The sequence below is a fragment of the Crinia signifera genome, chromosome 9 (assembly GCF_055691185.1).
Source record: "Crinia signifera chromosome 9, ASM5569118v1, whole genome shotgun sequence".
In the NCBI taxonomy this organism is placed as follows: Eukaryota; Metazoa; Chordata; class Amphibia; order Anura; family Myobatrachidae; genus Crinia; species Crinia signifera.
Window position 1 is genome coordinate 78,204,025 of NC_139225.1, and position 24,989 is coordinate 78,229,013.

At 45.3% G+C, this 24,989-nt stretch overlaps 1 protein-coding gene across 7 annotated transcripts in view; it reads left to right on the forward strand.

The window, feature by feature from the left end:
* Positions 1-22,501, forward strand: part of LOC146035690 (ligand of Numb protein X 2-like) — a 76,471-nt gene extending 53,970 nt beyond the window's left edge. For all 7 annotated transcript variants that reach the window (XM_083159272.1, XM_083159277.1, XM_083159275.1 and 4 more), the window contains exons 5-10: positions 1,825-2,199; positions 7,261-7,434; positions 16,733-16,907; positions 17,680-17,899; positions 18,709-18,867; positions 21,353-22,501. In XM_083159272.1, the coding sequence (XP_083015398.1) occupies positions 1,825-2,199; positions 7,261-7,434; positions 16,733-16,907; positions 17,680-17,899; positions 18,709-18,867; positions 21,353-21,488 (1,239 nt within the window). In that variant the 3' untranslated portion in view covers positions 21,489-22,501. The remainder of the gene's footprint in view (positions 1-1,824; positions 2,200-7,260; positions 7,435-16,732; positions 16,908-17,679; positions 17,900-18,708; positions 18,868-21,352) is intronic.
* The last annotated feature ends 2,488 nt before the right edge of the window (positions 22,502-24,989 follow it).

Consider the following 24,989-nt stretch of genomic DNA (forward strand, 5'->3'; position numbering starts at 1 on the left):
ATACACAAGGCGCTTCATCTCCAAAGCGTCAGGGGGCATTTTTCCTTCTCCAGATCATTTGTTGTAGCCGCGGGTTCCTTTTTAATGACACGAAGTGTAATGTGATGCCGCGGACTCCATCTTGGAAAAGGGCAAAGTTTGCCCCAACATTCTTTACATAGGACTAATAATCTGAAACTAGAAGTCCATGTATCAGTGTAATAAATATAGCAGCAGGTAATAAATATAGCAGCAGGTAAATAAATATAGCAGCGGAAAATTAAATTAATAAAGATAAAATAAAAGATATAAAATATAAATACAACAGGATAAAAACGAAAGCTTAAACAGCCAGTTCAAGTTAAAAAGCATTCCTCCCCTCTGATGCTAGAAGGACATCCAGCTGTGTTGCTAGGGGGAGTAGGAATTTGACAGAGGTATGCCGGCCAGGGAGTGGGGCAGGTGGCGATTTTATAGGGTATAGACTTGTAGGCTTTTATAGGGTATCGCCACCCAAAGGTGGCAATACCCTGGTCGGTGAAAACACACGGCCGGGTCTTAATACATTTGAAAATGCGGTAAAACCCCTGAAAATGGGAGTTTTACCGCAATTTTACCTTCGTGCATCCCACCCTAAGACTTTTAGTGGCATTCAATGTTCCATGGAATCAAAATCAAACTCTAAAATATTATTTTACCTCTTAAAAGGGGAGATTTATCACGCTTTGGAAAGTACAAACCAATCAGCTTTTAACTTTGGCGTAAGCTTATTGGATGTTACTTTTTCTTTCTCCTAGGCTTAATACACTGGGCGGGATTCTCTAACCGGGGCAAGTAGAAGTAGTATCATGCACAGGACAGAGAGTGATAAACAATAATTAAAGAACCAACTGGAGAGACAATATAGTTGATGACATACAACAATTGTATAGTGTTGGAGGTGCCCCCAGGAATCAAGTACTAGTATACTTAAAAAGAAGAGAAACGGTGGTCCACAGACAGTGGGCAACCGTTCGCAGAAAGGATTCCTTTTTGGAGGCACACTTTTGAATTATCAGAGATGATAATTCAAAAGTGTGCCTCCAAAAAGGAATCCTTTCTGCGAACGGTTGCCCACTGTCTGTGGACCACCGTTTCTCTTCTTTTTAGGGATTCTCTAACCGCCTACGCCATACATCGCCGTCATTCGCATTGTTAATAATCGCATATGCAATAACATATGTGATTATTAACGCAAAGGACAGCTCTTGCAGGGCGCCGGGGGATACAAAGGAAAGCCCATAGGCTTCTATGGGGTTACGCCATCTAGAACTGGCGTAACACCCCCCACCCGCAGCGTAGCCCCGACAGAAGGGCTTTGCTGCCTTTTGAAAAATGTGGTAAAAACCACTAAAACAGTTTTTTACGGCATTTTTTGTTTTGTGCATCTCGCATTGTCTCAAAACTCACCATAATACTCCAAATTAATGAGTACAATGGATAGCTAGATCTTTTTTAGTGTTTATAAAAAAAAAAGAGATCATGGTACTGCATACTTGCCTTTGGCAGATCATATTGGTGATAAAGAAGATATTGAATCAAGGGTTTAAATACCAATTTGTCATGAATTATAATTGTCAGCGGGTCAAAAAAGTTAATCCCTAACAAGTCACCTGCTTCATGATCGCAAGTTACTGAAAACTAGATGTGACATTCTTTTGTTTAACCTTTCCTAAGCCTGTTAGAAGTATAATATATTTTATTTAGGAATTTATACGTACACAATTTTAAAAGCGACATTTCTGACATGTTTGATTGGCACATATGTTTACCTGATTCATAGTAATTGCTTTTGTTATTTGTCAGGTGAATGGACTGAACATTAGCAACGTGTCCCACAGTCAAGCCATCGCCTTGCTTCGGCAGCCTTCTTCGATCTTGTACCTCACTGTGCTGCAAGAGAAAGGCTTCTCTCAACGGTCCCAGCGTGCAGAGGGCAGTACCACGGCCAACCTAAACAAGGAAGTCATCCAAGTGACTCTGCTGAAACGGGATCGGTCTGAGCCTCTAGGCATCAAGCTAGTCAGAAAGACAGAGGAGCCTGGGGTCTTTGTCCTGGATTTGTTAGATGGTGGTCTGGCTGCAAAGGATGGAAAGCTAAGGTGTAATGACAAGATCTTGTCTATTAATGGACATGATCTCAGGCAGGGGACGCCAGAGACAGCGGCACAAATTATTCAGGTACTACAATTTACTTTGGCCAATGTCTGTACTGAGAGACTTATTTATACTGCATATTTTATATTGAAAGTTGGGTATTTGATTTAAATTTGGTGTCAAGTTAGAATTTCAGTAAAAGGGGATGCGGTTGACACCAATAAGGTCAATAGTAGACCACTATTGGTCAACACGGTCAACATGGTTATTATATGACACCAAATGAAAACCATTCAGCAGTGGCACTATATATCATGCCAGACCACATCTCAGGAACAATGTAACCACATGTTTCAGCGAAGCCAGTTGACTTCTTTTCTCCAAGGATGTCATCAAGTGCGAGGCAATCACAATCTTAACATGGTATGATCCAGCCACCATGATGTTCTCTGGCTTGGATTATGCCCTTGGGTTGGAAGAACCGTACTCCACATATAAGCTCTATTAAGTAAAACCTGGCATTAGGAATGTAAATTGGCTTTTTAGGAGCTGATTGAAATCTCCACTTACATACTACATTCCAAATAAGCAGATGCTCCTTAGTCTGCAGAGCTAAGTGGCTGTGTATAAGGAAGGTGCTTCCTTGTGCCACTTCTAACACTCTCCACAAATGCTAGTGTTTCTTTGCCCCCTGGCTAGCAGCTGTCTCTTCTTTATGACTTTTACAGCCACTGACAACGGGACGAACATTGGATTAAACAGCAGTTTTTGTTATTATGAGAGGGGAAGTCATTTTATCAATGCAGTGAACAGATTTAAATGTATCTATATGAAGGTATACTGCATATTGAATTATGTTTGTCACAATTATTTATGTGGAGCACACATTTTACACACCACTTTACAGAGAACATTTCAGCCATTGACCTTCGTTCCTGCCTCCAGTAGATCTTACAAGGCTGAGCAATGCAGGTTAGGGAAATCACCCTTGACTACATGTCTTCAAGATCTATTCAGACAATGGTGACGCACGGAACCGTGCATCACCATCGCAGTCTAGACAGATCGCTTAGAAATAGGCCTAAATTTGCCCTGTGGGTACTTATATGTTAGTTGGGCGCCCACTAAGCTATTTGCTTACTTTTACACTTTTACGCTTCGGGCTTGGGCTTCGGGCTTGGTGGCTCGCTGCGCTCGCCACACTATGTAACATCAACTCCATGCCGACATGGATAGTGGGGTTATGAGCGTACTAACTATAGCGGGCGCCCAACTAACATATAAGTACCGCCCTGTGTGTATGTCACATTAGTGTGCATTGAGGACTGTGTTTGGGAACCACTGGATTAGAATGTAGATGCAAAGTGGCCTCTTCCTCAATTCGCTCACAACTGTCAGTATATTAGTAAGCACCCACACCTCAACATCCCTGTCTGATATAAGTAAATGGGATGTTGCACCTGCAGAGACCGTTCTTGTATTATCTTTTCACTGAAACTCAGCTTATTATTTTATTACATTATTTCTTGTGCTACAGTATGTTTCTCATCTGTGCATCTGTTCCTAATGGTGTTCATACAGAGGGGCAGTACATGTTCAAGTGTATTAGAAATGTGTTGGACGGTCACAGAGGTTTGACTATTCAGACTCAGATGTAACATAGTATGGGCATGTTGTTCTGGGGCTGGCTGACAACTTCCAGTCTGGGGGGAAAGTGCAAGCAAGTGGCCTTGGCTTTTCAGATTGATACAGGACCGGGCACACTGACACACATACAGCAGGGTTGCCGACCCTCCTGGAATGTCCGTGAGACTCCCGGAATTCTGGGACATCTCACGGACTCCCGGAGGTCGGCCCCTTTCTCCCGCAGCTGCCGCTTTGCTCTTCCACAATGGCTACTGCGCATGCGCTAGTTAACATCACTGACACCGCCAACGCAATATCATCACGTTGGCGCGTCATCGCGGTTATCTAGCTGCTAGCGCATGCACCGTAGCCATCGCGGAAGTGAAGGAAGCCGCAGCTGCGGCCGGGAGAAACTGAAAGAGGAAGGGATCCTCTTGCGTGCCTCTGTCTGTGTCTGTACAGTATACTCGCAGCACGGCTTCAGCACTCAGCCTCTCTCGATCATATAATATGAACGCAGCCTCTTCATCCTCTGCTCTCCTCCTCTGAGATCGGTTAGTGAGAGCTGATGTAGTGATTTATTGACTTTACACAGATGGAGCCAAATCATCTATCAGCTCCATGTTGCTTGTGCCTTCCCTATGCCACATCCTTCATCTACCTCCCAGCCAGTTCCATAGGTCATCATATACAGTACAAGCCTTTTATCTCCATGCTGGCACCTCCCCTTCAGATTCCTCTTTAAGTGCAGCATGTATATAACGGTACCATCATGACCTTGTTTTGGTTTACACAAAAAATACAGACCATGCAATTAATTATACAAACTGTGTTGTACATTTAAGAATGTGGCATATAATCCTTTTATCTGACATACTGTCATAATGCCCATGTGTGCCTCTACCCCTGCCCATGTTCTCCCCTCCTCATGTGTGCCAGTTCCTGCCATTTGTGCCCCTGATTGTGTGCCTCCATCCCTGCCCAAGTGTATGCTTACGTGTAATGCTTATTAAAATACTGTAGGGCACACCCCCTTGCGTCATAAGGCCTGCCCCCTGGCGTCATAAGGCCTGCCCCCTGGCGTCGCAAGGGCCACCCCCTGGCATCGCAAGGGCCGCCCCCTGGCGTCGCAAGGGCCGCCCCCTGGCGTCGCAAGGGCCGCCCCCTGGCGTCGCAAGGGCCGCCCCCTGGCGTCGCAAGGGCCGCCCCCTGGCGTCGCAAGGGCCGCCCCCTGGCGTCGCAAGGGCCGCCCCCTGGCGTCGCAAGGGCCGCCCCCTGGCGTCGCAAGGGCCGCCCCCTGGCGTCGCAAGGCCCGCCCCCTGGCGTCGCAAGGCCCGCCCCCTGGCTTTTAATTTTGTCCCTGAAATGATTTTTCAAAAGTAGGCAACCCTGACATACAGGCAGGAGTGGCCACACAGACAAATATCCAGAGACTGGACCAGCCACGCAGACAATCTGAATTTAATTTAAAAAACCCCAATTGGAAATACTCTTGGAATGAATCATTTCAAAATACACTTACAGTAAAATAATGTCATAGCTCTGCATTAGGCCCTGAATATATTCACCCTTAGTCCAGAATGCAATCTAACGTTCCAGTTTTTAAAGGGGGGGAGGGGCTGGTGTTGCTAATGAGCACAAGACCACCCTGACAAATATGCTACAGAACCAGTGACCGAACCAGACACCCCCCCCCCCCCCCCCCCCTCTAAAAACTGGAATGGTGCAGGATATCCACTTTGGCTGCTATTTGTCCAAGAGACTCCAACTTACATCTGGCCAATCCCTCTTGGGAGGAATGCCACCTTTCTACAAGCCATGATACAAAAAGAAACCCCGTTTATATGCAAGTGGAGCCGCCATATCCACCTTCCACAAGAGGGGCACTATTGGAACAGACACTTGTTCCAACTAGTTCTAATTTCATTCCAGTCTGGGCCAATTGGACACTTATGAAATTATTTTACTATAAGTGTATTTTGAATTTGTTTATTACAAGTGTATTTTCAATTGTGTTTTTTTAATTACATCATGCATATATTATTTTAATGTTGCACACCAGTCATTTAGCGCAGTAAATTCCCCGTTACTATATTTGTTTCTATGTGGGAGTGACTTCCCATTTTACTGTGCTGCTGCTTGACGAATCCGCTCACCTCCAAGTGCCCTTTTTATAATTTATCTTTTTTTGCCACGCAAAATCAGCAACTTGTTCCTGCCAGTGTGGTGTTCTTTATCAGACTAGGAGCATGTGATCTGTGCCTGCAAGAACCCAGGAGGAGAGTGGCACCTGTGCAGTTTAGGGTACTCCCAGGACTTTCTGAACCCCAAGAAAACTTGAGGAATAAAATTTGTGATAATTAAATTTTAGGCGGAATCACCTTTTAGTGGCTGTTACTACTACTAGTATTCATCCTGAAGCTACAATCTGAGGGTTTTTTATCCATTATTTGATCTGTTATATATCAGGGTGTGACTAGCTTAAATTGACTTGTAAATTAAAGTGTTGACTGCATTGTATCTCTCACCCTTTGGTTTTTCTTTTGGAAAGTTAGAGAATTCTGCTGTTGGCTGTTATGTTTCCAGTTGTAATATCTAGTTTTTGCTCATTGTGGAACCTCTATGTCCTGTAGACATCACAATAAGGGGCCTTTGATGACCTGTAGATTATTCTGCAGTGTGACCAGATACTGGTGTTTCATACCTGGTAAATTAAGATGCATTAAGCCAGGCTTGCCTACCCCCCCGGAATGGCCGGGAGGCTCCCGAAAATCGGGTCCGCCTCTCGGTTCCCCGGAAAGGTGGGCAAGTCTCCCGCTTTCCGGCCAGAGCTCCTGCACCCAACTTCCCCGCTGATCGTATTCTGGCGTTTATCACAAATCGCGGCTTCGGGGAGAGGGGGTGGGGACAAAATGACTCAAATTGCGTAATTTTGCGTCACTTTAGCTCCACCCCCTACTCACGGACCCGCGAATTGTTTCATTTGCATGGATTGGGGGTGGGACTTTGTCAGCCGTCTTGTTCCGCCCCCTGACCAGGAGATTCGGCTGGCCTCCCCGGGCTTCTCCCAGAGAGGCAATTGTAAAAGTCAGCGAGTATGCATTAAGCCATATATGAGCACTTGCACCAATATCCGCATCTCCGGGGCCCGTCCATGTAGCACTAATATGTAGGATCAGTGAGGGTTGAGTATGTGGGAGAATGCCACCAATATTTGAGATAATAAAGAGTACATGTGGAAAAGTTGCCCACAATCTACCTATGGGCAGCTTCTCCACAGGTCCCCCTTCAGAATGTTTGATACTTGTTTCCTCTGGGAGAGTAGAAAAGTATGAGTCCTTTTAGAAAGTCTATAGTAGTTCTATAATTCTGCCGATTGTGAATTGGATTTTTTTAATATGTACAAACACTGTTTTCTTTACCTCCTATATATACCTGCCTTTGTGTTGTATATTTGAGTTTCTTATATGTTTTGTATGACACATTGGTATTCATCTTGTGTGACATGTCCTTGTGTAGATGAGTGAGGCGCGGGTGAACTTTGTGGTTCTCAGACAATGTACAGTACTGCCTATGGATGTCATGGAAGAAGGAACGTCATCTGGAAGCAGCAGTAGCAATGGAGAAAGCCCTGTACATGCACGCAAGAGGCCCAGTATGCGTCCATACCGAAGGAAGGCCACAAACCAAAGGGTCAGTAATGCATACCCAGAGACCTGGGCACTAAGTGGCTGTAAAGTAGCTGCTATGTTTTCAGCAGTTTTACAGCAGGTGATGGGAAGGGCATGTACACAAAAGTAACGTACCATGGAAGTTGGTTATTTGGTTGTTTGAAGATGGTTGTTCGAAAGAAAATAAAAAAAAGAATTAGTAATAGTGTCCTGAAAAGTCTTATTTTTATACTAATTATATAACAATTGTTTGGTTACTACTATAGTTCTGACTTATCCGTGCGCACACTATTTGTAGCTTATACACTTGCTATAAGTGTATGTTAGCATAATATTGGAGCAATATGGGTATGGGAGATTGATTCCTGTAGTTCTCTAGGGGCCATGCTTTTCTTAAGCCGTGTACTCCCTAGGCCAGAGGTTCGCAAACTTTTTTGAATCACGGCACCCTAGAGTATCAGAATATTTTTCAGGGCACCCCTAGGCCAAAGTTTGTTACCAAGAATAATAATAAAAAAAATTAAATGCAATAAGTTGTGCTTAAATGTCATCCTTAGGTCCAGTTACGTGGTGGGGAACACGATTCACTTCTGTTTCCCCACATATTTTATAATTGGAAGCCCCAAGCACTGATTTTGCCTGTTTTATTGGCCACAAATAATTTGAATTGGTTCTGGACCAAGTGCTCCGAGGCACCCCAGGGAGCCTAGGCGCACAGTTTGGGAACCACTGCCCTAGGCAATTAATCAGACAAAATAGTATTTCAAATTGGATCGGAATAATTTATTATGACATTGCTTAGTGCTGGCATGTCCAAACTGTGGCCCTCCAGCTGTTGTGAAACTACATATCCCAGCATGCCTTGCCATAGTTTTAGCATTCCCTAATAGCAAAACTGTGACAAGGCATGATGGTACGTGTAGTTTCACAACAGCTGGAGGGCCATAGTTTGGACGTGCCTGGCTAAGTGTTTACCCATGATCGTACGGATCATCCTGGGATTTCCTGTCCGGCATGCTTCAGGGAATGACATCATGCATTTTAATGTGGCAAGATACATCGTGCCATCATCCACTGTACTGTGTGTACGGAGGGTGCGATGTTGTCCCTGATGCAGCAATGCTATCCATTGTTTGGCATTATTGTTTTGTGTTTTTGCTTCAACATTCATTTCTTTTGTTTTTTAACTTTTTTTTATAAATTGCGGCCCTGTTTGGAAGGCTTTTCCGCTGATACAGATTCAACTTTGTTTTAAGTAGAATCTGTATCTGTGGAAAATAGTCAAAAGCAGATGCATTTTCGACCTAAGCATGTGGATCGGTGAGTAATTTGCCAATCCACCTGTTTTATGACCGTGACGATTTTTCCGACAGTCAGAAAATAGTCACCTCAATTTGAATAGGTTGGATCTAAATGAAAAAGTGCTGATTTTCTGCACAGATTGAATACACCCCTAAATCTATTAATCTGGGTATAAGAATTACTGTGTAGAAAAGTAAGATTTTTCAGGTAAATAAGTCTGGTGGCAACAAGAAGATACATGGGTGCTGTAATTGTAGCTGCTGGTATACTGTATATTCAAAAATGATGCCATGAGGTTCAGCCCACTCTTCAAATATTATGCTTTCCGAAGCCAGTGCAGTGGTCTGGGTGCGGTGGAACTGCAGAATCCTGTGAGTTCTGTGCTTTGAAGGAAAAGAAACACTACTGCAGTTCTATAAGTAGCCCATGACTTAATTAACCTTTTACTTAACCATAAGTACAAAACCTCTTACTTAAAATAATTGAGACTGACGCAAATAAAACACGCTGACAAAATAAAGACTCAGACACCAGAATTACGTTTAAAAAGGTCAAGGAATTATTTATTGAAGACCTTGTTAAGCTAAACTAGAATTTAAATTTGGAATTTTTGGGATCTTAAAGATCAGTTCCCTAACGTTAAGCTAAAAGATGGAGGATGGCAAAAAATTATAGTCGCTACCACACGCCAGCTCCAGTCAACTTGAAACACGTGACTTAAACTTAAGGAGGGGTTCACCACCGCCTCCTAACTGGCACAACCTGCATCGTGAGGATCTCACCACCCCTTAACCTGGCAGAGCAAAAATTGGGCGGTCCCGCAGGGGAACGCCCCTTGTCCACCCGCATGGCGAGGACCACTCGCCGTCCTACGAAAGGGGTGGTGTCCCACGATGACCGCTTATGCCCCCCTTTGACCGCTGGCTGGTAGCGACTTTCCGCCATTTTGGCTAAAAAGCCACCACAAAAATTGCTTAAAAAGGACCAAGCGTACCAGCACTCCAAGGGATAACCATCCCACACCGTTGAGTGTTAAAATAGGGAGGGCGGGAGGGCTTCCAAAGGTAAGAAGGTGGAGGTCACATGATCCCTAGGGCTTAAGTAGTGCTATACTGTACCCTCCCCCTTAACTCCTGATAGGCTAACTACTTCTGCCAACCTTATCACTAGGCAGAAAACTGAAACAGAGTTTTTTCACTGCCTGAACTTTTACTGACCCTAAGTCAGGGCTCTTATATTGCTTCATGCTTAGGCAGCCTTCAGCTCCCCTAAGTAGCCCATGACTTAATTAACCTTTTACTTAACCATAAGTACAAAACCTCTTACTTAAAATAATTGAGACTGACGCAAATAAAACACGCTGACAAAATAAAGACTCAGACACCAGAATTACGTTTAAAAAGGTCAAGGAATTATTTATTGAAGACCTTGTTAAGCTAAACTAGAATTTAAATTTGGAATTTTTGGGATCTTAAAGATCAGTTCCCTAACGTTAAGCTAAAAGATGGAGGATGGCAAAAAATTATAGTCGCTACCACACGCCAGCTCCAGTCAACTTGAAACACGTGACTTAAACTTAAGGAGGGGTTCACCACCGCCTCCTAACTGGCACAACCTGCATCGTGAGGATCTCACCACCCCTTAACCTGGCAGAGCAAAAATTGGGCGGTCCCGCAGGGGAACGCCCCTTGTCCACCCGCATGGCGAGGACCACTCGCCGTCCTACGAAAGGGGTGGTGTCCCACGATGACCGCTTATGCCCCCCTTTGACCGCTGGCTGGTAGCGACTTTCCGCCACAACAAGGTTGCCTCAAGGCAACCTCCACCGCCATCCCCAGGAAAGATCCCGAAAAACATTAACCCGAGTATTCAGGCCCAAACTCTAAAAATATCCTCCAAGGAAATGCAATTTCCCGCAGGGGAAAGATGCACCCCATCCTCACGATAAAACCTCACACTGCCCAAAACCAGTGAAGGATGTTTGACCACAATTCCCCCCATGGCTCTCACAAAAACTCCTATGGCGGAGTTCACTTTCTTGCGAGCCTTTTCAATGGCGGAGATCCTAACTGCACCCCGCCAATGAAACCTGGGGACTATCTCTGACCACACCACCTTAACACTAGGCCAGTGTGCCCTCAAAGCTACCAGATCCGACTTGATACTTAGAATCAAGTCAATCCCTTTGGTAATACCCAGATCATTACCACCGAGATGAATGACCAGCCACTCAGGCCTGCCCCAGTTCCTCTCATGTCTCATGAGCACTTTCAGGAACTCTACCCAACGCAGGCCCCGGACTCCTATCCACCTGACCTGCCTATCACCAAGATAATCATGTGACCTCCTCGCCATTGGATGCCTACCGGCCCAATAAATAAAAGAATGGCCGATGAGCCGTATTTGTCCTGATGAATCCGTTGAAACTGAAAAAATAAGGAGATTCCCTAACCTCAGTATCTTATTCTTAAAAACACAACTTGATACATAATCAACCCATGTGAAGGAGAAAACTTAAAAAACCTCCCGTGGACCAGTTTTGCCAATTGAATTAAGGCCCCCGTGGAGGAAAAAGTAAAAGCAACCTTCACACCATCGATTCCGGAACGCTGCCGTTCCAAAACCGACAGTAAACTTCGTTTTAGGGTTGGCGCAACAGGCGCATCTACAACTTATCTAAACGAACATAAGACTTGTATGCATTCGACTTCCACCGGCCTAGCGCCCGGATCTCACTTACCGACGATCCGGACGCCGCCGCCTGTGTAGCCGACCCAATCCGAAAGGAATGGGTCCCATACTCCTGGGGCCTTAGTCCCAGCACCTCTAAACACTGCTTTAAAACTGCAGCAAATTGAAATTTTGACAGTGAATTGCCATCTGCATGCAACAAAAACTGCCCCTGAATCCCCGCAGGGCGGATTCCTAAATAAGCTTGCGCCAAGCTGAGCGGGCAGATATCCTTAACGCTTTGCGCCTGCAATGTGACCCAGCGCCCCTTTCCCAGTTGATCTGTTTTGGACTTGACCAACCTGCATAACACGCTGCCACTAGCCATTTGGACGTTACCCACCAACAAACCTGCCTCTTTGCCCGCTTTGTTCTTAGCCACTAATTCGCTTACTCTAAATGCCCCGAAAAATGCAAACACAAAAGCGGTCCTGAACAGGAGCACCTCAAAAGGAGATTCCCCCACATCCGCTAATACCTTAACCATATCCTTCAGTAGTGCCAAATCAATGGGACGCCTTGCGTCCTTTGGCGCCGGGTTGGCCCTGGCCCACCCTTTCATGGCCCTGGCCAACACAAAGGACCGAGTGGGGTCTTCCAGACCTCGCAGCCTAGAATGAAAGGCTATGCCCGCAAGGGCAATCGACATGGCCCCTTTAGCCCTACCCGCCTCGTAGTGCTCCCACACAAAAACACCCAACCTATCTTCCATGGACTCACCTTCCCGCCCATACCTACCCAGGAAGGCCTGCCAATCCCTCCATGCTGCATCATATGCCTTTTGTGTGGAAGGAGCCAGAGCGTTTCTGGCCAGCCCCACTAACCCGGTTTGATGATCTGCCAGACATAAGACGGGCATGTCAAACCCACTGGAGACGCCCCGGGTACCAATTCCCGGAACCTCTCCCATTGGAAACGGGACAATGCATCCGCAATGTTATTGTCTATGCCCGGCACATGGCTGGCAGAGAAATTAATATTAAAACGTAAACACTGCAATACTAGATGCCTGAGCAGCCGCAAGGTGAACGGGCATGAACTCCTCTGATTATTAATCGCGTGCACTACCTTCATGTTGTCGCACCTAAAAACCACCTGCCTATCAGCCAAATCGCGGGCCCACAACACCAGAGACACCACAATAGGAAACAATTCCAATAACAACAGGTTCCTGGTAAAGCCCCTATCCACCCAGGACTTTGGCCCGAAACACACCACTCCAACCTGAAAAAAGCCCCAAACCCACAACTGCCTGACGCATCCGTAAATAACTGCAACGCACTGTTGTAGCAAGGAGGTGCAGGCCACAACACTACCCTGTTGAAAGAAACCAAAAACGAGGACCAAACCTTTAAATCCTCCCTGATTTCCCTGGAAAGGTAAACCGAATGATGGAGCCGTGCAACACCAGCTGTTGCCCGTTCCAATTTGTGACAAAAAACACGCCCCATGGGTATGATCCTGCACGCAAAGTTGAAAGATCCCAATAAGGACTGTACCTGTTTTAACCGCACTTTCCGCTTACCCAGGCAGTCTTCAATGAGTCCCAACAGCTTCTGAACCTTGTCCGCCGGGAGACGGCAGCATCCCGCCTGGGAATCAATTTCGATTCCCAGATAACTGAGGCAATGGGTTGGACCCTCTGTTTTCCCTTCCGCTATGGGAACCCCTAACGCTCCAAAAACCCTCTCAGTAACCTCCAATAACTTCTCGCAAACTTTGCTCCCGCCCTGACCCACAAAAAGGAAGTCATCAAGGTAGTGAGCAATACCCTGATGCCCTGAAGCCGACTGAATGCACCAATGCAAAAAACAACTAAACCTCTCAAAATACGCACAAGAAACCGAGCACCCCATAGGTAGACATCTATCTACAAAAAACTCGCTACCTAACTTGAAACCCAGGAACCGCAAGGAATCCGGGTGTATTGGTAACAACCTAAACGCGGCTTCAACATCTACCTTTGCTAACAACGCATTACGGCCACAGCCTCTCACTAACTGCAAGGCCTCCTCAAACAGCTGATACCTAACCCTGCACAGTTCTTCCGGTATAGCATCATTAACTGACCCACCGTGGGGGTGAGATAGGTGTTGGATCAACCTGAACTTACCCGGGGTACTCTTGGGTACAACACCTACCGGAGAAATGCATAAACCCTGTATTGGCGGTACCGCATATGGACCGCACATACGCCCTAGCGCTATTTCCGCGTCCACTTTCTGGCGGACAATGAGAGGAAAATCCCTGGCCGATTTTAAGTTCCTAACCGAAACAACAAGCACAGAACCTTCGATCGGCAACTGAAAACCCGAGCGAAAACCATTCAACAAGAAACTGGAAGCCTCCCGATCCGGGTAGCTCCTAAGCCACCTGCCTAACTCAGCCACCACTATAGGCGAGGGGGGCCTTACTTGTGACTTCCAGCGGCATCCCCTCGTCTCAGCATAACAGGCTGCAAAAACTAAAAACCCTTTCAGCCACTGGTGAAAATTTCTAAAAGCATTCTCCCCTATTCCATCGGCCTTTTTCGCCTTCTCAAAAGCCTGCTTAATATCATCAGTTAGTGTAAAAATATCCACATATTTCCCCTTTCTAATCTTTTCCCTCATCCTCTTACGGATGCCCCTGGTGACCGCTGTGTTCGCACAATGAACCATTTCGGTGAACAGAGGTGGCTCCGCAGATGGAGGAGCAGCGCTTGCACCCACAGGCTTGTCTTTTGTGGTAACTTTAGCAACCTGACGCGCAATCATCCTGGCTAACTTACGCGGGCGCCGAGGGGTATCCGACCCCACACTACTAGTGTCGCTATCTGTGGAATCACAAGATGAATGACCCGCACACTCACCCGTGCCCGATGCCCCTGGAGCTTCATCGGCCGCAACGGCCGACCCGGAAACTGCTGCAGACGTTTCGGGGGCTGTCCTTGTCTCTGTTCTGACTTCCCGACTTCTCCTCCTGGATGCCATTGTCGTCCCTGCACCCGCACTCGCCTGTGAAAACACAACCAGAGAAGGGGGGGGGGGGGGGAGAAACAACACTACCCCCTTCGGCCACGACGGGGGCCGAAGCCCCCTCCGGGGTGGGAGGGACAACCTCAAAAGCACTTGAAACCGGGATCCGCTGTTGATGTGTACCATTTCCCCGCGATGTTTGAGGGAACCCCCCCACCACCCCGGCTCCCTGGGAACACTCGTAACCCTGACCCATGTGAGGCTGCCAGAAACCAGAATAACCTGACCCTTGTTCCCAGACACTGCCCGCTAAACTGGGTGAGCTGTACCCCTGTGAAACCATGGGCCCCCACATTGGCTGGGACATGAACCCCGGTTGGTACCCTGCTCTATGTTGAAAACCATAACCCGTGGGAAAAACGGGCCTAAAGGGGGGGCCCCTGTGACAACACCCCTTGACCACTACCCCCCACATGTGACTGAAAATATGGGGAGCTGTGGGGGGGGCCCTGTCCCTGCCAACCCGACATGGGGGAAACCTGAGGCATTGGGAAGGAATGAGCCCCCTGCCAGGCTGCTGAAGATGTAACCCCCCCCCCCTAAGGGAAAGCCCGGGTAAACACTTGCTACAGGACCCCGCATTTGCACAGAAGTGGCCACAGAACTACTGGCATAAAAAACGTTTCCTGCCACCCCTACCCCTGCAGGTGGCGCTGGTGCACTACCCCCTTGCCCCATCATGGCATTGGAACCCATCCACCTGTGCCCTGATTCAGGTGGAAACCCCTGGCTAGCCCCAGAGTTGGGGGGAGCCAAACCACTCCCCCCCATTCCCACTATATACTGGGGTCTGCAGCTACTCAAACCCCCTAATCCAGGATCACCATATCCGCAGCCTCCAGAAACATTCCCACCCACATAGCTTCTGCCCGCTCCTCCCATACCCAAAACTGCTTGGCCGCCCCCCGCCCGTCCCCCCCCTTCACCCAACATCACTTCCCTCACAGCATCAGCATTTATGATCACATTCAAGTTGCTCCCCGCAAGGGAAGGCAACTGCCCAAACACATCCCCCTGCACGTTCTCCGGCCTGTGCTCCCGCAGCGCCGGGGACCCCCGAGCCTCAGCAGGCTGTGAGGGAGTCCCCGCCGTCTGTCTCACAGCGTCAGGCCTCGCGCTCACCAGAGCCGAGGCCTGCGCATCCTGCCCAGCGCCTCTCTCAGCAGGCGCCGGCATCAACCCCGCCGCGTCACCCGACGTCAGCGCAAGGCGCGCGCTAGCCAGCGTCGCGCCCTGCACCTCACCTGCTGGAACGCTCCCCGCCGAGGGAGCCGGCTGACCTAACACCCCCGCGAGCGACCCCGCCGCGTCACCCGTCGACAGAGCAGGGCGCGCGCTAGCCAGCGCCGCGTCCTGCCCCTCAGCCGCAAACAAGCACCCCGCCGGGGAACCCGACTGCACTATCACACCCGCCACTGAAACCTCCGGCAGGGACCTCCCCAGGCTGCCGGCCTGCTCCCTGCCCACCCCCGACACCCCGGTCGGCGCCGGAGCGGGAGAGGAGGGAGGGGGAGACACCACACTAACCAGGCCACCTCCCGGGCTCCCAGAGGGGGCAGGCAAAGCCTCGGCCCTATCCTCTGTGCCCACTACTCTCACCCTGGGCCGCCGGTACCCCGCAAGGGGCCTGGCAGCGTCCACCAGCCGGCGGGGAGGGGGAGCAGATCGTCTAGGCCTAGGCATTCTAATGCTTAAGGTGACAGAGAAAAGAATATTCCACTTACCAGATCTGCGCAGGAGACCACAGGATACCAGCACTTCCAAAGGTAAGAAGGTGGAGGTCACATGATCCCTAGGGCTTAAGTAGTGCTATACTGTACCCTCCCCCTTAACTCCTGATAGGCTAACTACTTCTGCCAACCTTATCACTAGGCAGAAAACTGAAACAGAGTTTTTTCACTGCCTGAACTTTTACTGACCCTAAGTCAGGGCTCTTATATTGCTTCATGCTTAGGCAGCCTTCAGCTCCCCTTAATTCTGTAACTTTATGGAGGGGCTGGTTGGACCCCCAAACCCCTTATATGACCATTTAGCAGTGTACAACAGCAGAATATTGAGTATTCACTACAACAACTAGGGGCAGACTTGTTCACTTCTGTCAGACTAGCTATTTGAATATAAAAGGTTACGCTAGACCAGTGTTGAAGTTTAGTTAATTCTAGTGTTGAAGTTTAGTTATATTCTATATAGGAGCAAGCATCTTCTCCATAGAATGTGTCCTGTTGTATTGTAACTGACAGTATTACTTTTTATCCCATACTTATAATGTAGGACCCGCATCAGGTAAACTCTGGCCCAGAGAAGACGGTCACTGTGAAGAAAGAGCCCAAAGAGTCTCTGGGAATCACCATAGGAGGAGGCCGGGATCATAAAAACAAGCTCCCCGTCTATGTGTCCAGTGTTCAGCAAGTTGGCTGTCTTTACAGAGATGGCAGAATAAAGAAAGGTAATACGTCATGAGTGAATTATATGCAGTTTGCAGCATTTATTTCTAAGGTAAAAATACATAGTAGAAATGTTTATTTAGAAATCACTCCTAACAATGGCCATACATATGAGACCTGCCCGAAAAGGAGTGGGGATTTAATTAACAAAATGTTACAATTTTTTTAAATGAAGTGTATGCAGCAACACACCACAAGTGTTTTTCTTATAATGTGTATTTTGGAAATTGCTTACATTGTCAGGAATTACATTAAATAGTTTGAAAAGGCTTATGAATGGGACCCGGTTTTATCATTCCCTATGTATCTTCATATCCATATAGCAGCAGTTGTAGCTGTTTATATTGTCTACTGACATGCACAAATATCTGTATTCTCAGGAGCAACCCAAACATTCACTGAGTACTTAAGGTGCATACCCACTGATTGATTTTAACCCAGCCCAGCGATTTTCACTGCAGGTGAACCACTTTTCACATTAGGAGATTGAGGAATGTGGTTTACTCAGCTGGCAATAATGCGGCAGCATTCAGCGCTCATCACCGTACACACTAGGCGATTTTGAGCTCAAAACAGCTAAAGTGAGCTATTGTACTTTTAGCTCAAAGTTGCCGAGTGTGTATGGGACTTAACACTTGTCTAAAAAAGACTGAAGATTATAGATATGAAACCAGATCTTCAACAATATAATTTCTAGACCAAAATTGTAGGTTAATAGAAATTGTCGGTATGCTGCTTGCCTGCACAGGTTATAATGGTGTCTCCTCTGTACAGGTGATGTGCTACTTAGTATCAATGGGACTGACCTGACTTGTCTGAGCTATTTGGATGCCGTGTCTGCACTAAAGTCCAATGCTGCCTCCCACACCGTGGTCCTGAAGGCCTTGGAGTTGGCTGGGGAGAGACTAGTAGAGGCCTCAGAAGGTGGTGTTGTCATGAGAGATCCTGGGGGCATCTGGTCTCCTCTTTGGGCTCATTGGCTTGGTCTACCCAGGTATTTTGTAACCATGTTTATATTTGCAAATAACATTTTATGGCAGTTATGCAGCCCACACACGCACCGATTATAGAATGCGTTTTATACTTTTAAAGTACAAAACGCATCGTGCGTACAATTATCGGGGTGTTTTCGGGCGGCGTGTGTGACGCGATGCTTTGCTATGCGCGTTCCCGGTTTAGGATGTCCAAAAAAGTATGTGCAGCAGTTACTTTTTTGGACATTATCGCATAGCATCGGGCTCAGCATTATACAGGCATACGAGCCAATGCTATACGATGCTTTTTTTTTGGGAAATAAAGTACCTCAGACTACTTTTTTTCAACATACAAATTGTTATCAACAACTTTATTGCAGGTTTAAAACATGTGAACTAGAACAAAATAAAGGTCAGAAAAATCAAGTGAAAAAATGTGCTTAAATCGCACAGCATGGCATCGCAGACAGCAAAATAACCATTGCATCGGGTCATGCTTAATTCTGGCAGAAAAATTGTAAAGAACCATTGTACAGCCAAAATCGCATAGCAGTGAAATCGGTGCGTGTGTGGACACCATTAGTCTTCACAATGGATCAATTCTATTAAAAAAAAAAAACTTATTTTGTGATTTTATTTGAATGGGACATATTTCAGCTTTCTCTAACATTCCCATACTACTCCCCAACAGTTCACATGTACCCCAAACTGTCTGAACTGCTTTTACAAAACATAATTCACTTTGTAATCGGTTGTAATGTAGCAACACGATGTATAACAAAATCTTTTGCAGTTATTATAGTTGCAATTTCTCATTTACTAACCACAGCTCCCTGCACTGGTGTAAGCACATCTCCTTACGGAAGAGTACCTATGAAAGCTGGGGGTTCAGCATTGTTGGAGGTTATGAAGAGACCAAGGGAAATCAGCCTTTCTTCATTAAAACCATAGTGCCGGCTACACCAGCCTTTTTTGATGGACGACTGAAGTAAGTGAAGTAGCATGTGCTGAAATTATATATACATTTTTTAAATAACTGCATTGTAACATTTTGCAAGTATACACTTGCAAATTGCATTATTTGGATAACCTTCTAGATCAGGGGTGGGGAACCTCAGGCCCGGGGGCCGTATGTGGCCCCCGTAGTCGGTCTGAGTGGGCCCACCCACCAACCCGGTGGCTTTGTCAAGTACAGGGGTATTCCGAGAGGTCGGTAGTTCTCGTGAGATTACTCTTAATCAGCAGCAGCTGGAGACTGTCAGTCCTATTCAGCGGCAGCCGCCGGAGTGTGGGACGGCTGCAGCAGGACAATTTGTAAGAGAAATTTTACATATGGCCCCGAAGGATTTTCCCCCCCATACAAATGGCCCTTGGCACAAACAAGGTTCCCCACCCCTGTTCTAGATCATCAAAACAAATTTGTTGTCCTTTTCTGATTATGTCTGAAAGTGTTTGAGCTGAAGCGGTTTCATTAGCAGTGTTTTATGTGTTTTTGGAACATTATTTTTACATTAATTACTGCATACCTCCCAACTTGTGTCCGGATGAAATAGGGACTGTCCTGACGGAATCGTGACAGTTGGGAGGTATGTTACTGGGAGTAATTAAATTAGTTGCAGTAACTTGAACCACAAATCACGCACAAGGCATGTGAGCAGCGCTAGAAAATTTAAGACAATAGTTTGAAATCAATTAATATTATTTACTGTCAAAATAGATAAAAAAACACACATATATAAACATTTATGTCATGTCATAAGCGCCTGATCCCTTTCCCTTTGCGGAATTTTTCCTAGTTGCAGTAACTTACTGCAGCTAATGCATTCGCTGGGAACTATTAAATTAGCCCAGTTGCCAGCACTTCTATTCCACAAAAAGCAGCCATCTGAACCACAATAACACATGGAATCTGCATACTTATCTTGGATTCCATGTGTTATCACCAGAAAACAGGACATTCTATTGGATAGTGTGAGAATGACCATCGGTCAAAAATTACACCCATTTTTTTCCCTCAGGAGAACAATTATCGGGGCTAATTAAATAACCCCTCCAATGGGGGGTATGCAATGTGGGATCACGGCTGTCGATAACTGCCATCAGCCGTGATCCTGGCCCGTTTGCAGTCAGATTGACCGCATAACGACAGACGGGATTCAATGTCCCATCTGCCGATGGGCGCAAAGTGGGCGTGGCCGCAAAAAAGGCCGTAGATTGTTGATCTGCGGTCCGGATAACGACAAGTCAGGCCCGTTCTGCCGTGAGCCCGCATCAATTCTGTCGTTAATGACAGCATTGAATAGGGAGCCGCCGCTATTTCCCACGTCGGAAATAGCGGCGGCAGATTACATACCCCCCGATATCTCTTAATGGTGTTGCTCACAAATATAGCAACATATTCTGCCAGTGGCTATGTGTTCAACATACTAAAAATAAAAATATTATGTAATATAAATAGGTTAAACAATTGTGTAATTATGGGCCTTATTCTGGTCTGTGCGGCCGGAGCCAAATATGCGGCCTGGACCGTGCGTCCTAAACCCCGCCTTCCGTACGGATCGCTCACTCCGTCCGAATGCGGTAAGCCGCTGACCGCACGGAGCACGAGTGGATTTCTCATGTATACACCTCCTCCATCTCTGGGAACCTCCCCCATCATTCGATGGTCGCATACCATCGAATGCAGGACCGAGCGGTCAGGCAGCTCCCACGAGCTCAGACCACTCGGGCATTTCTCCGTGCAAAAGCAGGGATCTGGGCGGGCAGCTGACATCCGGCAATGTCATATGTCCGCCCCCTACACGTGCGTCACAGCCGCATTACCATACGTACGCCCAGCGTTTCCATGGGAACGCCCATGAAACGCGGGGCGTATGCATATGTTAATGAGGCCGAACAGCCCTTCACGCCCCTCTCCTCCCCCTGTTCGTAGTGTAAACAATTAATGCGGAATTTGGACGTATGTCTCTTTCGCACATGCGCAGATATGCCTCTGCACATGCGCAGACACAAACATTGGTGGAACGAACGCACGCGGACATATCCGCACCAACCAGAATAAGGGCCTATATCTGGTAGTGTTCATGAAGCAAAGAAATGGCTCAGGCAAAACATATGCTAGATTTAAAATCCCCCCAAAATATGATCTAATGTCATTATAATAATTCTACTACAATCATGTGTCCAGCTTACTTTAGTGCAACAGCAATTGAACATGGATACATTAATATTTATTAATATGTAATACATACAGTATTTTTTTTTTATGTCCTGTCATGATTAAGCTATTTTCTTATATTCAAATAACTAAAATGTAGATAGAACCTTATCAGTATGGTGATCCAATACAAAATATCATTTGTGAAAGATTATCACAGGGTTCCTGGCTTATTTGTCAGTTTTGTTTCCCTATGAATGAGATAGGGTAGCCCGAAATTTTTGGAAACGACATTTAGTGTGTATTTTCTGTTTAGGTGCGGAGATGAGATTGTTGAAGTGAATGGTGTGTCCGCCGTGGGAATGAGCAATGCAGAGCTGATCCCTATGCTGAAAGAGCAGAAGAACAGGGTCACGCTGACGGTGGTCTCTTGGCCGGGGAGTCTTGTGTGACCATCGGAATCTACACACTTCTCGTTATACATTTTCTGAGCCTTTTGCAAGACCTTGTGGAATTAATAGGACTCTTGCAATTTACTCTTCTTTTCTTATGAAGTAAAAAGTAATGTAGTTGCTGATCTTTTATCATTTCTAGGATTAGGAATTTAAAATGTAGATACTTGTATAATAGTCTCAAAGCCTAATTTGACTGTGGCCCTGGGGAATGATCAGTACAGCATTTTATACCACACCAACCTACTGGCCAAATCTCATTGTGGAGCAACTACCGTTATTGCGGGAACAGGTCTGGTTCTGATATTCCCCCAGGAAGGATATTCGTTGCTGCTTCCTGGGCAATATACAATATGATTTTGCTAATGATCTTCTTTTTCATTTTTAAATGAATTTTGCTGTTACATAGCATTTTTGTTTCACACTACTGTATATAATGTTGCCTTCTATCTTGACAAATTGAAATGATCTAATCTAATCATTGACCCTAGTTTTTAATGGGTATGTCAGTTTGTAGAAATGGTAATTCATGGAATTGCCAGGAACCGTAAAGGTAACAGCACTTTCTGGTCATACTAGGACACAACGTATCTTATTTTATTTTACAAATATACAGTAATTGTACATTGGATCATCTTCTAAAAAAATCTTATGAAAAGGATCAATATCATAATTTTTTTCTGAAATGTAGATAAATGTAAATGTGTTGAATCCACCGTTGGGTTAGTAACCTCAAGTGAGGATCTCTGGCTTTGATTAGAGGATTTTTTTTATAAAGCTGTGAGTCTGATGGAGGCGGACTTTACACTGCGTAATTTATGATGTAATGATGAAGTAATTAAAGTTGCTAGTAAAGGTGTAAGTTTTGCAAAATTGTGAAGTCTGTTTTTGAGTAATTAAAGTTATCAGCTACAGACTGGTCCTGATTCACAAATACTCAGTTCTGGAAGAGTAAGTTAATAGAAAACTAATTTTGTACAATTATGAAATAAAGTATGCATAGAATGCTTCTACATTTGTTTTTTTTTAAATCAAGTGCGTTTTTATTGCAAAAATGTAAGTAGTTTTAAGAATAAAACTCAAATTATTATTTATTTATTAACAGTTTCTTATATAGCGCACACATATTCAGCAGCGCTGTGATCTACAGTTAAATTTACTAAGCAAATACCCAGCTGAGAGAAAATTCCAAGGTATCAATCCAAAAAGTGCGCATATAATACAGGTAGACCACAGATATTTTGGCACCTTTGGTTCCAGCACTGTGCCAGATTATCCATTTTGTTGGAATACAGAGGCATCCTGACTGCTTCCCTCCTGCCTCCCACTGCCTAAACCCTAACCTCTTACAGCCTGACTCCCTCCCACAGCCTAACCAAGCCCTCCCGCAGCCTAATTCCCCCCTGCAGCACCTAATGCTCCCAAAGCCTGACTACCCCCGCAGCTCAACTTTACCCCATGGACTAACTGAGCCCTCCTACAAACTAAATGAGCCCTCCTACGGCTTTATTTCCCCCGCAACCTAACCTCCCCCTGTCAAATGATATGTGTCAGGATTAAAAGAGGTTATGGATAATCGGTGGAGTACCTATCTAAGTATGCTCATACATTCTCCACTGTCTGCAATTATAGCAAACAAAAGTATAACTGGGAATATTAATTCTATATCCTTATAGATACAAAGAGAAAACACATGCAAACACAAATAAAACATATAAACTCCACATCCAGTGCTTTGGTTGGAATTTAACTCATTACCTCAGCAGTATGAAGCAGTAATGATCCTGTTATAATTCCAAACCTTGAGCAGTGTTCTGTTCCCATCTCCTATTGGCTAAAAGTAATGAAATATACTATGTAAAAGGTACACCTCTTTAAATCTCAAACAGGACCTAGCATCCCAGATCCAACTGTATTGGGGTCTTAGACCAGTTCATCCTGACACTAAAAACATGTTCTAATCTACTAACAACCTGAAGGAAATTGTCTTGTGACTCATTTGCATCTGCTAGAAAACAGCCTGTTGCCTACATATAGAGCAACAGTATGCATATGAATTGATAACTCAAATAAAACAAACAATAGGTTCAAAGTCCATATATGCTTTACAATTATAAACAAAACCTTAACAGACAGATAAAGAGGTAATTGGGCCATGCTTACAATCTATCGCCATTTGAGATGTGCGGATTCCCACCTGAATTTGGCATATCTGAATAGTTCTGGCATAGGCTTGGGTTTTCACACTAGGCTTGGATTCAAAACAAGGAAAAACATAATCTTCCCAGTGTCAGATGTTTTGGATTCTAAAAAGTCCCTAACTGTGTGTGTTCAGTACAGGCTCTGGGTTAAAAAGATAAATAAAACTCTCAAAAATAAAAAATTTTAAGTGCTAGTGTGCCACCATTAGCTCTTCGATTGCCAAGTGAATTTGACAAAATTGGTGTGAAAATTGGCAAGCAAAATTTTTTATCCATCATAACGACCTCTAATGTTTACCTTTTATATAGGAAATATAATCTTATTTCACACTACATTTTTTATTTTATTTTATATAACTAATGTGAGCGACACTGGTATTTTAAGTGGACATTTTGACCATCTCTCACAGAGATGTTGGCACCCAAAGGGTTGATAGAAGTTGTGAGCCGCAGTATGTAAAAATAAATAATACGTGTTATTCAGGTATTGTGTTGTAAAATAATAACTTTCTTTAGGTGCCAGTGTGCCTCCATGAGTAGAAATGGTGCAGTTGATAGAAGAGCGAGAGCAGCAACCCAGTACTAGCACAAAGTCTGCTGACAGTCATGAAAGTACTTCAACATCAACTAAAGGTGGTGCAGCAGACACAAAGTTTAAAAAAAGGCACTTGAAATCTAAATATTTCACAATGTTAAAGAAAACATCACTTCTAATAATAAAGAGAATGTTTACTGCTGAAAAACTTAAATTGCCAACATGCCATACATTACACACAGTGCCAAGCAATGTTTGCAAGTGGTGGTCCAGCTAGTGTTACTGCTGTTTTATGTACCAGAAAAAATAGCTATTGCAGAAGCTCAGTAAAAAAACAAAATCAAGCCTCCTCTTCTGTAACTTCATTTGATGATGATGCAACACCTCCTCGTTCTGAGTCTAGTAGAGGTGTCCTCTTTAAAATGGAAAAATTGATGCCGAAGCAAGCCACCTCTTGTGTGTGGATATATTTTTACCCAAATCCTGACAACATTTGTCAAGCCATCTGTACCATTTGTAAAGCCAAAGTAAGTAGAGGTAGGGATGTTAAAGATCTAGAAATCTCCACCTTGTTGCATAATTTGGAGCAATGTCATACAAGCAGTCCAGCATTATCTTGCTCCTAGCTCTCTACGCAATCCCAGCACATGCAATCTCCACCTCCAACCGCTTCATCAACAATCTCCACATCTAATGATCAGTCCTACAAACAATTTGCAAAGACTGATTCCTTCCTAATCCAGGATTTACGAAAGCTGCCATCCA